This window comes from Thermobia domestica, chromosome 13 (assembly GCF_964235325.1).
Source record: "Thermobia domestica chromosome 13, izTheDome1.hap1.1, whole genome shotgun sequence".
Classification (NCBI taxonomy): Eukaryota; Metazoa; Arthropoda; class Insecta; order Zygentoma; family Lepismatidae; genus Thermobia; species Thermobia domestica.
The window spans coordinates 122,474,410-122,489,036 of record NC_137466.1 but is presented as its reverse complement, the minus strand read 5'-3'; the positions used below and the strand labels follow the sequence as shown (position 1 = coordinate 122,489,036).

General features: G+C 35.1%; 1 protein-coding gene across 2 annotated transcripts in view; it reads right to left on the bottom strand.

Annotated features, from left to right (window-relative positions):
• LOC145668468 (testis-expressed protein 9-like) overlaps positions 1-12,969 on the bottom strand; it is a 69,537-nt gene extending 56,568 nt beyond the window's left edge. The window contains exons 1-2 of one of the 2 annotated variants that reach the window (XM_081736383.1): positions 12,682-12,969; positions 2,169-2,309 (exon numbers count right to left, since the gene is read on the bottom strand). In XM_081736383.1, coding sequence (XP_081592509.1) covers positions 2,169-2,279 — 111 coding nt within the window. In that variant the 5' untranslated portion in view covers positions 2,280-2,309; positions 12,682-12,969. The remainder of the gene's footprint in view (positions 1-2,168; positions 2,310-12,681) is intronic. The other variant, XM_081736382.1, reaches the window with a different exon arrangement.
• Between the last annotated feature and the right edge of the window lie 1,658 nt (positions 12,970-14,627).

The window sequence follows — 14,627 nt, the reverse complement described above, 5'->3', positions numbered from 1 at the left end:
ACAGTATGAAAACGAGTGTTTCATGCAGAAAACAATTGAACGGAAAACGAGAAAATCCTGCTTTCTTCTCTTCGTAACAGTTTGTAAATCGGTAACTATTCCACCGGGGAAATCACATCGACTTCTAAGACGAAGATTCTTTTGTGTGCGCGTCTTTGTTTGTTCCCAGATAAGAGAAGCGTACTTAGAGGGGTCCAATCCCCTTTCCGAAACTTCTTTTAAATTTTATTTATTTATTTTAGATTTATAACTTCAGGCAAAATTTACGTATTTTATATATATTTCGTGCCACAAGCTAATTCTGATTTTTTTTTTTAATATGCCCCTGCCAAATATCAGTAACTTTTGTGAAAAAAAAAAAAAAAAAAGATGTCATGTTGATAAACGTTGCTGCACTTTTTCCTTAATGCTTAACAAACATTCTTTGGGATTGAAATAGGCTAACGATTGGAGATTAATTCAAACTTCAATCCAAATACGAAAAATGGCATAATTAACATTTAATACTAATTCCTAATGTTTTCTGCAGTTCGCGACTTTTATTATACGAGAAGAGAGATGTATTTTAAATTTTAAAAATCGATTTAAATAAAAAAAAAATCGACATAAACGACTTTAAAAAAACATAATTTTTTCCATCCTGACTAGACTAAATCTTCTAAACTGGCTTAGAGGCAAACTTGGGGACTGAGTCCGGATGTCTTAGTAAAGACATACAAAACTCTGATCTCTTCTCACTTCTGCTAACATTACCTGGGCCAAGCTTCTTATAAACTCTACAAAAGCTAGCAGTTATGGAATGCCATCTTATTCGCCTGGCATATCAGATTCGCTTACCATATCCAAATTACATGACCTACGAACACAAACTTTCCAACCATTTTCGATGATCCTGTTACACTATGGACTAGATACATTTAATACCGTTACAAATCCTCATCCACTTTACCATGACACCTTAAGAGTTTATACCCTTACAGATGATCCGTTTCGCTATCAGCACTCCAGGCTCATCATATTCACCAGTTTCTATGTTCATACACCTAATCTGGACGCCAAGAAGGAGCCATATTTGACATTTATGTTGTCATGGATCACCTACCTCATATTTTGCCATTTTTGCACACGTTCTTCACTCATCACTAACATTGAGCTATCATTAAGTTTTACTCAATCTCGAGTAGCCCCGAAACAGGAAGATCTAACAATCATGTGTCTAAACTAATGTTCCCAATGTGACTGTGACGTCAATGCATTTCATATTATTGTCATACATAATTATATATGATATATCTAAACTTATCCCTTAATTATCGCTATTTTTATATTTGCACCACTAGTATGGTATCTTGCACTGCACTATTTATTGTTTTGTTTCTCATGACTAATCTTTACGTATTTTGTTGTTTATCTCAATTTCTCGTTGATCTTTGAATACATTCAAGACAACCTATTGTATCTGTATTGGCACAACCAAAATATATTGAAACCTTTGCCAAACAGAGGACAATAACCTTGTAATAGCTGGGGTTAGATGATTTTTATATGAATCTTAGTATGATGAAATAAACAAAATAATGAATAAAGAAACTTCACAAATCCAATCCCTTACCTCTAAAAAAAAAAACACTGTGAAAGAGTGAGTCTTTGTTGATTATAATATGAAGCGAAACTCACTTGTTATTTATTTATTTATCTATCTATCTATCTATCTATCTATCTATCTATATATATATATATATATATATATATATATATGCGAATGCAATCTATAAGGTATGATACACGAGTCTTTTGAACGCACGCTCAAGTTTAAGAATAGAGAAACTAAGCTTTCAAACCTTGAATGAATCGTTAATGTAGATAGAAAGATATTAAAATGTTATTAGAAAGTAAATATTTTATTATTTACTTTAATAATAAATAATTCGGTTCTGTGTCACTATCAGTCACTTTAAATGTTATTGAAGAAACAAAATTTTAAGCTATTCGAAACTGTAATATTTCAAAGCTTATTCTAAATATGAATAATTTTACTACAGTATTAACATCTGAGATCAAGGTCATAATGCTAGTATTAAATTCTTTAGGTAAGACAAATCGATTTTATATCTCACAGCTATTTGAATATTCAGAATGTTAATTTTATGTCTCAGCTAAATACTCACCATAACATTCTCCACTTCTTTCATCAACTCACTAGTTTTCTTTTCAAGTTCTGCATTTAGTTTGCGAAATTCTTGTTCTTTTTTCAGAAGATCTTCGTCCATTTTCACCATTACTTATTACCGCCTGCAACAAAAAATAAACTAAGTTTGAAATATTATAATAGTGTAATGTCATTTCAAAGAGCGGGAATATGTGACTGGATTGAAGATCTATATACAAGATAAGGTGAAGGAATAAAAAAAAAACAACATCGATTGTTTCCTCTATTTCACATATAAGTATTATAATGCATTAACTAATTTCGTATTGTAACCAGTGAAAATTTTCCGATTCATAGAAACATACCCCATTTATTCCTACATCGTTGTTTAGCCGTGATGTGAGGTGGAAAACTTTCTTCTATATTTTTCCGGAAAATTTTCCGTACTAAACCAATTGTTAAGAAGTGAAAGATCGTTTAAAGAATCTGAAAATTTTCAGTACTATGTAGGAACATGTGAAACAATTTTTCATGAATGGAAATATTTTCTTTCTTCTATGGAAAAATTGAAAAACTTTTTATGAGTCGAAAAACTTTCATCATTTTGAAGCAAAAAGTAAAAGAACTTTTTGTGAATCGGAAATTTTTATTGCTCTGTAAGCAATAAAACAAGTGAAAGTAAAAGGAATTTTCATGGATCGGGAAAATTTTCATTGCGATGTAGTGGGAAAATTTTTATAAGCCGGACAGTTTTGTATATTATGTATAGTGATGTCAGGTGGAAAATTTTCCACTATATTTAACTGCGCATTGAGATATAAAATTCAATTTTTGTAGAAGAAAATTAGACAGCAACAAATTATAATTTTCCAATTAGCTTTCGGGAACCAGAAAATTTTCTAATATTTCATGTTGGGAAGTAAAAATTTACATAATGTTTCTCTCTCTCTCTCTCTCCCTGTGTGTGTGTGTGGAGGGGGTGATGTGCAGGGATCATACATCGAGTTCGTAGAGAACAAATATCCCATTCCAATATTTAAAATTTAACAAGAAATCGAAAACAAACCTTTGTGAATTTATCAATTATTTGAAAAACAGAAAATTCCATTATTTCTTCACATATAGGCCTGGTTATGTAATGAAATAACTACATAAAAGTTCCTTATGAAGGTTATTTTTGTAACAAAAATAAGAAGAAATGCTTTGATTTTATTCTGTTTAACACTCGTAAATCATAATTTCAATATTGGAATTTTCTACAATCAATATCTTAGAGCATATATTTGTATTGCAAAACTAACATTATTACGTATAAAAATGTATTGGAAATAATGACGATTCGATAGAACAAGTACATACATATATAAAAAAGAAATAGGTTTTTTATATTGTAAATTACAATGAAACTACTTTTTACTTTTAGAACGCAACGCTAACAGTGCAGCTTTTTACGTTTCTTTTATTATTTTATTGGAAGAACAACTACACAAATCATCTTCCTTATTAGTTATACTTCACTTTCTCTTCTGAATGAATATATGAATAAACGAATGTTTATTTCCAGAAAATGGTCATTATCTGTTTTCATGAGTTACTTAAACTCGAATTTTGGATAGTCAAAAATTTACATATCTCTACTTACTTATAAATGTTGCAGTATGTAGATCTAGAAAAGTAGTAAAGCTATGAGAGAACTTCGTCTTACGCATATTAAACTGACGAAATATAATTTTGTGAGATCAAAAGTGGATTCTGAGGGAAGAACGCATTGAAGTTTTTGAAACATTTTTGAAGAAATAAAGAACCGTTAGATTTTCACTTCATGAAATTTTCTAAGATAATATTTATTACAAATAAATTTTACGGCTAACCAACGATGTACGAATAAGTGAAGTATGCTTTTATGAATCGGAAAATATTCATCACTTTTAATAAATTTAAATTTTACATAATAGAATGGGATATTTGTATTCTACGAACTCGATATATGTTCTTGGCACTTTACATATATATATATATACACCGAGAGAGAGAGTGTGTTGAATTGAGTTTAACGTCCCTTTCTGCAGCGAGGCTATGAGACGGGAATAACTGATTAACATGGAATCCAAACTACATTAGCTCCCGCCGGGAATCGAAGCCAGGTCTCACATGCCAAAGGCGCATATGCTAACCGCTTAGCAAAGGAGGAGCTCGCAGAGGGAGAGAGAAAGAGTGAAACACTATGTAAGTTTTTACTTCCCAACTTGAAATATTAGAAAATTTTCCGCTTCCCGAAAGCTAATTGGAAAATTATAATTTGTTGATGACTAATTTTCCTCTACAGAAACATATAATATCCAAAATTGTCCGGCTTATGAAAAGTATTTTCCACTTGTTTCTACATCGTAATGAAAATTTTCCGACTCATAAATAGTTCTTCAATCTTTCCATAGAAGACAGAAAATATTTCGATTCATGAAAAATTGTTTCGCTTGTTCCTACATAGTACTGAAAATTGTCTGAGCCATGAAAATTTTCAGATTCTTTAAACGAACTTTCACTTTTTAACATTTCTATACATGAATTCAATCAATTTTACGATTACTGAGGAATTGTTACTTGATTACCGATTTTTTTTTTTTTTTTTTTAGAACGAAAAATTTTCGGAAAAATGCAGCGGAAAATTCCGAAATGGTAAATTTTCAACCTCACATCACTAATTGTAACATTCTTTTGATTCTCCACACCCAAATTTGTATTTGGTGCCTTCTATTTTAACTCAGGCAACAAAAAATAAATAAAATAAAAAAAAAGTTGTACTATCACCATCTCAGATATTGTTGAAAATTTTTTATAGCAACTAGACATGTTTTTAAGAGACACACACTTTTTTTGGTTTTGTCGAAAAAAAAAAAAATTCCTGCCAAGTAATGGGCCATCAAAGACGGGGAGTACAATTATGAACTATAGAAGACATGGAAAATGGTCAACTTCGGAGCACCACCATTCAGCTATGAAGACAGGTAGAGTTATAATTCTTGTTGTGGTATGTACATAGGGATATAAATAAACTATATTTTATTATAGTTTGGTTTGCGCATGCGTATCTTTTTGTACATAAATTAACAAATGAACGTCAGTTTATCTGAAAAGTCGAAGTTTCCGATTTTTTTCGAGCACTTCCGGTTCGAATTTTAAAATTCTGTTTTCACCTAGTGAGACCTAGTTACCTGCTTTCCGAAAAAAAATTTATATCGCTTCTGTGGGCAACCGTTTCGTCGCAAAAAAATTCGAGAAATTGTAAAATTTTGAAAAATCGCCATTTTTGGGCACCAATTTCTCGAAAACGCCATATTTTAAAATTCTGAAACTTTGTCAGATGGTTCAACTTTACATGAATAATAATAAACACGAAATACCATTCTCTACCAATGCTTCATGAATTAAGTACAGCCTTTTGAAGTTAGCGAGGTTTCGTTAACTTTGATGTCACAGTTGGCAGCACTGGAAACAATAAAAGTGCAACAATTTGATGGTGTTTGTGATTCACATTCATTAAATGAAGAATAAAAGTTTTTCCTGACTGTTTATTACTATTTTGATCAAAAATGCTCTCTGAAATAGTAAAATGAGCCTCCGCACTTCTTCTCCGTTTTCTTAACCTGTGATGGAAATTACGATTACGAAACACACAAATTTTAAGTTCACTTACTTTTTTTCTTCACATAAACCAATCAGTTGCTTGCTTGGTGTCTTCTTCGCTAACAGCATGCAACCGTGCAGATGCTCCAATAGGTGTTGGTGAACTCATAACAGATTGTCGATAGTCACAAAACACTTATTTTCATTTCTCTTATGCAGTACCGTGCCGTGGGGAAGGGGTGCAAAATTCGGGAGTAAAAGGGAAAAATAGAGGAAAAACCACTTGGAATATAGTTATTGGGGCGACGTCGTATACTCTCGACCCGGGCGCTGATTTTCCACGGCACAGCACTGCTCTTATGCTTTTCTGGAAACCTGTACCCTGCTGAAGGTCCTTGTGAAAGCATAAACAGCACTCAACTTCACGTAATTCATGATTTATTCAATAATATTTCTGCTACCCACCACTGGTTATCATATATTCATGAGTTCCGTTTGCAGACCTCTTAAATCTAACTTTGAATTGGGGAAGCTCGATTTTAGAGGAAGCATAATGTTAGTTCATGGTAACCCGTTACCGCCATTAAAACTTCGCCATTTTCCGAAAGCCAAAGGTGACTTCGTTGAATACCAGTTACCGGACGCACACTTTCCCATTCTTGCAAGTTCACAATCGTTTTTCTCACGAGTAATAATTTTAGTAGCATGTAAATTTGCACGTATAGTTATTATTTAAAGCATAGTGTTTAGGCAGATTAGAAAGCTATACACAAGTAACGGAACTGCGGCGGCTTAGTAGTAGAGCGTCCACCTTTGATGCATGGTATCCCTGGTCCAAACTCAAAACGAGACAAGTACGTTTGTGGTGGACAAATACTGTGTGCATGGGTTATCTCGCTCCCTCCCATTTTCTTCATTCTACCATTTCATTCGTTCTCATCATTACAATATACGGGTCAAGTGCCGCAGATGGTGGCCCAGAAATACAAAATTTACGGAGAAATGAACAGAATCAGACTAAATTTGATAACAAGACTAACAAACGTTAGAAAGGTCATCACTGTAGGGTGATTAACAAGGGAGAAAAAGTATAATAAATTATGGACTATATGTGTTCGCGGTTTGATGCGATAAGAGGTGAGGGAGCAGTAAAGAATAATCTAACAATGTTTCATACTGTTATTAACTATGTTAGGATATATATGCTGCTGGTCATGGGGGTCCAGTTGGAAAAAAAGCGAAGGTTCTAGATTACTGGTCCCCCATGTAAGTTAGTAGCTGGATTGGTTTCTTTCTCTACTAGAGTTTATACATTTAATTTACACAGTATTGCCGAGCGAGCGTTAGCGAGTCAAGGCGCGTTAGAGCCCTAGAGGGCACGTTATTTTCGGTCTTTATTACTGCTGAATGCGAAGGGGGACCAGTAATCTAGAACTTTGCCGAAAAAAACGAGCCTTGCGGGGCTTGTGACGCCTTTGCTCGCTGACGCTCACTCAGCTGTTTCCTAACGTAAGTAAATCTTTATTTGTTTTTAATCAATAAAGCTGTGTGTCCGAAGTGTACTAAAAACCACATCACATTACGTCACGCTCGGGTAGTGCAACTTTAATGTAAATTTAACCTCACCCTTTGGGAAGACATGATATTTAATCGGCCGCATCGTTTTAGTCATTAATGAGTAGTGTGTAGTTTGCAACAGTTCCAAGGTACTAATTTTGCGCAGTAATACTATACTATGTATACGGATGTAGGAAAGAGCAAAGAAGCATGAAAATAAATATTTGCGATTAACAGTGAATACTGAAGGCCAGAAATGAAATAGGGGTAACTGTGGATAAGATATATGAAAGTAAGAAAGGAACAGGTAAGTCGTAATACAACGTTGAAAACGGATTCAGGTGGGTTTTATCCGGGGCCGGCATCTGCGGCAGTTTAACCCAATATACTTTAGCCTACAAAGGCATAACTACGGGACAATAAAACTGAAGGGTATCATCTTAAATTTTTTGCATTTATTCTGAAGTTGGTCGTGTGCCTGGTTTTCGACAAAAGGCGTAATAACAGCTAGGTAAATTTAAAAAATCATCAACTTTTAGGATCGCTTTAAAAGGGTATAATGGGTCTAGGAAAATTCGGTGTAAGAAAATTCGGTGTAAGAAAACTCGGTGTAGGAAAATTCGGTGTACAGAAAATTCGGTGTACGGAAAACTCGGTGTGGGGAAATTTTGGTGTACGGTAGATTCGGTGTAATACATATTGAATATTACTACTTACAATAATTTACGACATTTCATATTGTGAAAACGAAAACCATATAATGTAACGAATAAAATGTTATTACCTATTTCAAGAAAAGCAAATTTATTTTTCTGCCTTGAGTCCAATACCTCTTGCATGTCTTTTGCGGGGTATTCCTATAAACTACTTTTCATCACACAATGAAGCTGACACTTTTTGTCAGAAATAAAACAATTACAACTATATGTTCAGAGAATAGTTATAGGAACAACTAAAAACACTTTTCCTATATAGTACATCATAGAACATATACAAGGTGATTCTTTTAAAACTCACGGATTTCATTTGGGGGTCTAGATTTTCTAACTGAAGTCCGATTTTCATGCGGTTTGTGGCAAATGATCAAGGAACGTTGGAAGATTTATGGAACTATGCTTACTGGTTTACATTCATTTGGGGTAATATAGGCCGCGCCTCTAGAAAAGCAGCAAATATTCGCCACTGTACCGAATTGGAATTAGGTGAGGTGCGGTATGGAGATTTGAGTTTCTTCGTTAGATGGTAACCTCGCGACGGTCAATAAGAAACAGGAAACTAGGCCTTCGTATTGAGAATTATGCTGTGCTACTGTACCAATATGATCAGGACGCAGTTACAATAATGTACTCTTTGGAGCAACGTGATTTTATCGTTAAAAAGATTTTAGAGGCCGGGATCTGTTGTTGCTACGCAAAGGGCAGCTACACGCAACTTTGCCTCACGCTCTGCCCCAAACAGGAACATAATATGGTCGCTAGTGAATAAATTGCAGGAAACAGGATCTCTTCTGAGTAAGGCAGGGAAGCATCGGACACCGCTGGCGGATGTTGTTGGACATAAAACTTAAAGATTTCATTTTATTTCACTAACACTTAATTTGTATTCTCACTAACACTTAATTTGTATTCTTCAATTTCGCTTCAAATATCCAATATCTCATTCGAACTGTAACGTACAATGGCGAATATTTGCTGTTTTTCTTGCGGCCTGCTCGATATTACCCCGGATGAATTTAAACCAGTAAACATAAACCTCCCGTTCTTCCTTGATAATTTGCAACAAACCGCATGAAAACCGGACTTTAGTTGGAAATTCTAGAGCCCAATGAATCCGGGAGTATCACTCTGCATATACATATGTAAGATGCAAAAATATATTGATCAAAAAAGTCTTAGTGGAAAGGGCAATATAAAGCAGGATGGTTTTATCATATAATATTTGTACAAATAGTTTAATTCTCCTCCAATCAGACACTTTAGTTTGTTTGCCTTAAGGTAAACAAGTACTGCAACCCTATTGACTCCTTATTGACTTCTCCTCCAATCAGGCGTAGATACTTTAGTTGAGGCATTTATTTTTACACCTTTGAGTAACATAAATAAACTATGTCGTTTTTGAAGAATTTAAATTTAATTATTTAGTTATAAAATATACATAAAATCGTCAGAACATTTTTGAAAAATCTACATTTTTCAACTTTACCCGTCTAGTAACCTACTTTTTTTTTTTAAATATAAAATTCTACGAGACATCCTCCAAAACAGCATAAAAACTTAAGTTTTAAATGAAATGTCGATTGGTCTCGATGATCGCTTCGCTAAATCACACAAACGGACATCAATAAACAAATTTCTCGACATGTAAGGGCCATGAAATGCTAAAATCCGTCGAAATCTAGAATTCAAATTATTTCACGATCACAATTTTTCAAAATTTGGTATAGCAGACAGTAAAAGTACGTTCTACACAAAGTTTGAACTTAAAACTAATACGCTCATTTATGCTCAAAGTTAAGTTTTTAATAAATACTACTGTCTACTACAACGAATCTTTCTTTACACCGAACATTCCCCACACCGAGTTTTCCGTACACCGAGTTTTCTTACACCGAATTTTCCTACACCGAAATTTCCTACACCGAAATTTCCTACACCGAATTTTCCTGCTCCCAGGGTATAATAGAGTAGGGCAGGGTTGAGTAGAATAAGGAAGGGATAAGCAGGGTGGGTAGAGCCGGGTTAGCTTAAGGTTAGGGAAGTTTGGACCAGGGTGGAAAAAAATCATGATTTTTTTCAAAAAAATCATTTTTGTTGATTTTTTTTATTTAAATCGATTTTTTTTATTTAAATCAAATCTTTTTCTTCGTATGATACAAGTCGCGAACTGAAGAAAAAACATTAGGAATTAGTATTAAATGTTAATTATGTCATTTAAGTGAAAGTATTGGGTTTTAATTTTGAATTAAATCCCAATCGTTAACCTATTTCAATCCCAAACAATGTTTCTTAAGCATTAAGGAAAAAGTACAGCAATGTATATCAACATGACACTTTTCTTTTCACGAAAGTTACTGATATTTGGCAGGGGCATATTTTTAAACAATTGGAACTAGCTAGCGGCACGAAATACATATAAAGTACATAAATTTCGCCTAAAATTAACTAACTCATTCTATGACCTATGGAACCCGGAGGTTCAATGCCATGTTCACAAAAGCTCTCCTGACTTCTATCCTTAGTCAACTGAATCCAGTTTCTATCTTGTATTCTTATTTCTGCGAGATCCATCTTAATATTGCCCTCCCATGTGCGACTAGGTCTTCCTAATGGTCGTTTTCCGATTGGACTTCGTTAAAACTTTGAAAGCGTTCCTACTTTCTTCCATTCTCGCTACAGTCCTGCCCACCTGAACCTCCAAGATTTGATGTCCCTAACAATGTTTGGTGAATGGTATAAATTATGCAGCTTCTCATCATGAAGTTTTCGCCATTTCTCATTTCCGTTCCTTTTGGTTCCGAATATTCGTTTCAGGATTTTATTCTCAAATACTTTCAGTCTGCGTTCTTCCCTCAGCGTAAGCGACCATGTTTCACAACCATACAGCACAACAGGCATAATTATCGTTTTATATATTTTAAAGCTTCAAATTCCTCGACACAATTCGCGATGATAAGAGATTTTGAACTGAATAATTCCAAAATAAAAAAATCAAGATGATGAGTTCCAGAAGAAGAAACACTTGTGATTGTTAAAAATATGCTTTATGTGACGTGAAAAACAGTTCAAATGCGAGTTGTCCGTGCATTTAAGACATCTATACATAGCAGGCACGTTTTTATACTTTTCTGTTGGCTATTTTATTTCCTCTTACAATTTTTCCTGCACAGGCGCGGCAAATTTTCTGCGATCACATCGCAGATCGCGGCATGTTCTGCAATGCGGTCAAGTATCCACTTTATCAAAAGTATTATTCGATATTTTAACGCATCCAAAATTTGTCGTATTACGATCCCGAGGAACTTCTATGTATTTAGTACATAAATTTCGCCCAAAATTTTAAAATCTATTTTTTTTTTTTTTTTTTTTTTTTTTGTTTTGGAGAGGGGATCGAATTCTCTAAATACGCCCCTATTATCTGGAAACAAACAAATAGACATGAACACAAAAGAGCTTTCATCTTAAATGTCCATGGTGATTTCCCCGTTGGAACAGAAATTTTAAAACCCTGTGTTACAAAGAGAAGAAAGCAGGGTTCACCCGTAACCCGTTCAAACGGGATTTTCCCTGATAGTTCCCACATGATACTCGTTTCATGCTGTGCTTACATACATTTGAGTCTCACTGTATTATGATTATTATCTTCCATAATCGGAAAAACAGAAGAGAAACGGGATTTTACTTACTTTCACTTTAAATTAATTCATTTCGGAATTTGATTTAAATCAACGATTTTTATTTAAAAAATCAAGTGATTTAAATCTTGATTAAAATCGTGATTTAAATCAGACTGATTTAAATCAATCCACCCTGGTTTGGACCCAGTCTGTTGACATTAATAGAGTGCAATTTCTCGTCTCCTGAGTAAGGATACCAACTGGAGTGTCTTTTTACAACTGCAGCCACATTCAGAATAGAAATGCTCGTTACTTTCTCACAATTAAACCATGCGGTAACCTTAAGCAAAGTAGTTCCCTCTGCTTGCCAAATAGTTCCATGTTTATAACCGCTTATAATTAAAAAAATAAATAAACACAACTTCTGATTCCCTTACATATTATCAAGCATACAAACAAGCAAATTATCCATTTCTACCTAGTAATATTTTTAATTTTGCTAGAAATGGATGACCAACTTTGGAACTTAACCCTTATTTTTTTATCTTTAATGATTTCTGGTGGCGCCCCACAACTTCACCTTTTAGAAGTAGGGGACTACAGCGCAAGTGAAACAAGTGTGTAGAAACTATAAGGGATCCAGTTTTACTATGCGGATCCACAGATTGTAAAATGTCCGGAAAATTTTGAGGAAGTATTTCATTTGCCCATTTTATGTCGAGAACAGAACCCAACGAACCCCTGCGAGGCTTCTACCCGCTCCTACTCTTACTGCTACCCATACCCCTACTGCATTATTACTTATACTATAGATCCGTATATTAAAACTACACGATTATGGTGCGAGAATAATATTTTCACGATTAAATGCAAGTTTCCCCATTATAAAAGATCAGTCACTTTTATTGGTAAGCACGGTAACAGATTATTTCTTACGAGTTACTAAAAACTTGTCTGAAACCACAGGTCGACAGGTGACAGGTTTTAAGAAAAATTAGCATCCTTCTTCAAAACTTACTCTCAAATCTTCATTCCTGTGTATATTCTTCCACTTCCACTTCACCTAACAATAGGTGTTAAAAATTGAAGAGTGCAGACTTGAGTGTTTCACCCACATCCTGTGTATATTTCGCCCATGAACATTCTATTAGTGTTTGAAGTGTCCACTCATAATCGCCTCCAATCCTAACCAATTATGGAAGAAAAATCAAATGAACTGAAAAGCAAAAACTAAAACCACCATACAAATTTCCGCGGTTCCTTTGAAACAGTGATTGAAACGACAACGAATCGTTTCTTCTTCTTCTTCTTCTTCTTCTTCTTCTTCTTATGCAGTTGCAACTTGCCTTAGTAAAGATCGCTCTCACGGCAATTATAGACGGTATGATTAAAAAAAAAAAAAAAGTAGAATTGAGATGAATCTTTAGAGATGCTTATAAGATGCTATATAACTTAGATCTTTGTAAATAAAGATAATAGGCAGTAAGAACAGGTGGGGATAAGGTGAAAATGAACGAATCTACATTAAAAGGGCCAGAACCGTGAAATTTATGAAGAATAGAGAGAAATGGCGGACGATATTGTTGATAGAGAGGGCGAGAGAAAATGAGATGATCGATAGAGCCAGTATCGAAACCACAGTTACAAAGTGGAGTAGTACGTTTTCGGAGAAGACATAAGCGTTGGGGAGTATACAGAATGTGAAGTCTGTTACGGAGCAGAAAATGGAGGAAGGAGGGAGAGAAACGATGTTGAATGAACGAAGATGGAGAACGGAGAGAGCAAGGATGGTGCCAGTACCAACATGCCTTTGTATAGGAGGCATTATAAGCAGTCTAGCGTTGATAATGAAGTGTATTAAGTCGTGGAAAAAGGTCAATAGGCGAGACTCAAAGATCTATGGGAGTGCCGTGCAGGGCTCCGAAACGGGCTGCGGCATCGGCAAGAGAATTCCCGAGGATGTTTACACGACCCTTGGACCAAATTAAGCAAGTAGAATAGTTGAGGGAAGTCCGACGGTATAAAAGAAAACGGATTTCATAAAGTATCCAGAGGGAAGATTGTAAGGATTGGAGGAGAGATTTAGAATCAGTGGCGATACAGAAGATGTATACTGATGCTGAAGAGAATAAAGAAGAGTCGCAAACAAGGCATAAGCTTCAGTGAGAAAGGTAGAGACATAATGGGGCAATTGAAAGCTGAAACATTCTCGAAGAGAGGAATCGTAGAAGGCTGATCCCAAATGCACGCCCTGGCCAGAACCATCGCAGTACAAATGAACAGTGTGGGACGCAGACAAGGTTGGACGACGACAAACCTGGACACTTAATTTTGGTCGCTCCCGACAAGGTTGGACGACGACAAGCTTGGACACTTCTCAATTTATCTTCTTGTGCCAGACTCGAACGAATTCCTGAGGTGTCCAAGCATGTCGTGGTCGATCCCGACAAGCCTGGATACATCTCATTTTGAGTCGTTTACGACAAGCCTGGACACATTCCTGGGGTGTCCAAGCTTGTCGTGGTCGATCCCGACAAACTTGAACACATCAAATTTTGGGTCGCCCACGACAAGGTTGGCCAACGACAAGCCTGGACACATTCCATGGGCCGATTTGGTGCATTTAAAGCACGTAGATCTGACAAATACAACTGTTTATTCACTTGTACGGGTGTACAAGGGCAGTTAGTGTTATCAATGTACAAGGGCAACTGTTCGCTCTGATTATACTGCAGTGTTATTTTTATATCACCGTGATATTCATAAAAATCGTAAGAAGTACCACAGACATCAGGGTTCAAACCTATTCAAGCCATCAGGCTTTGGGGCCGCTACGTTTCGACGACACCGTATCGGCGCCAGCTCAGTTCGGCGAAAATTTTATATACAAGGGGACACATCCCATTTAATAATTATTTAAGTAAAACGAAAATTTTGTAAATAATAATAATCTCTTTTAATAAA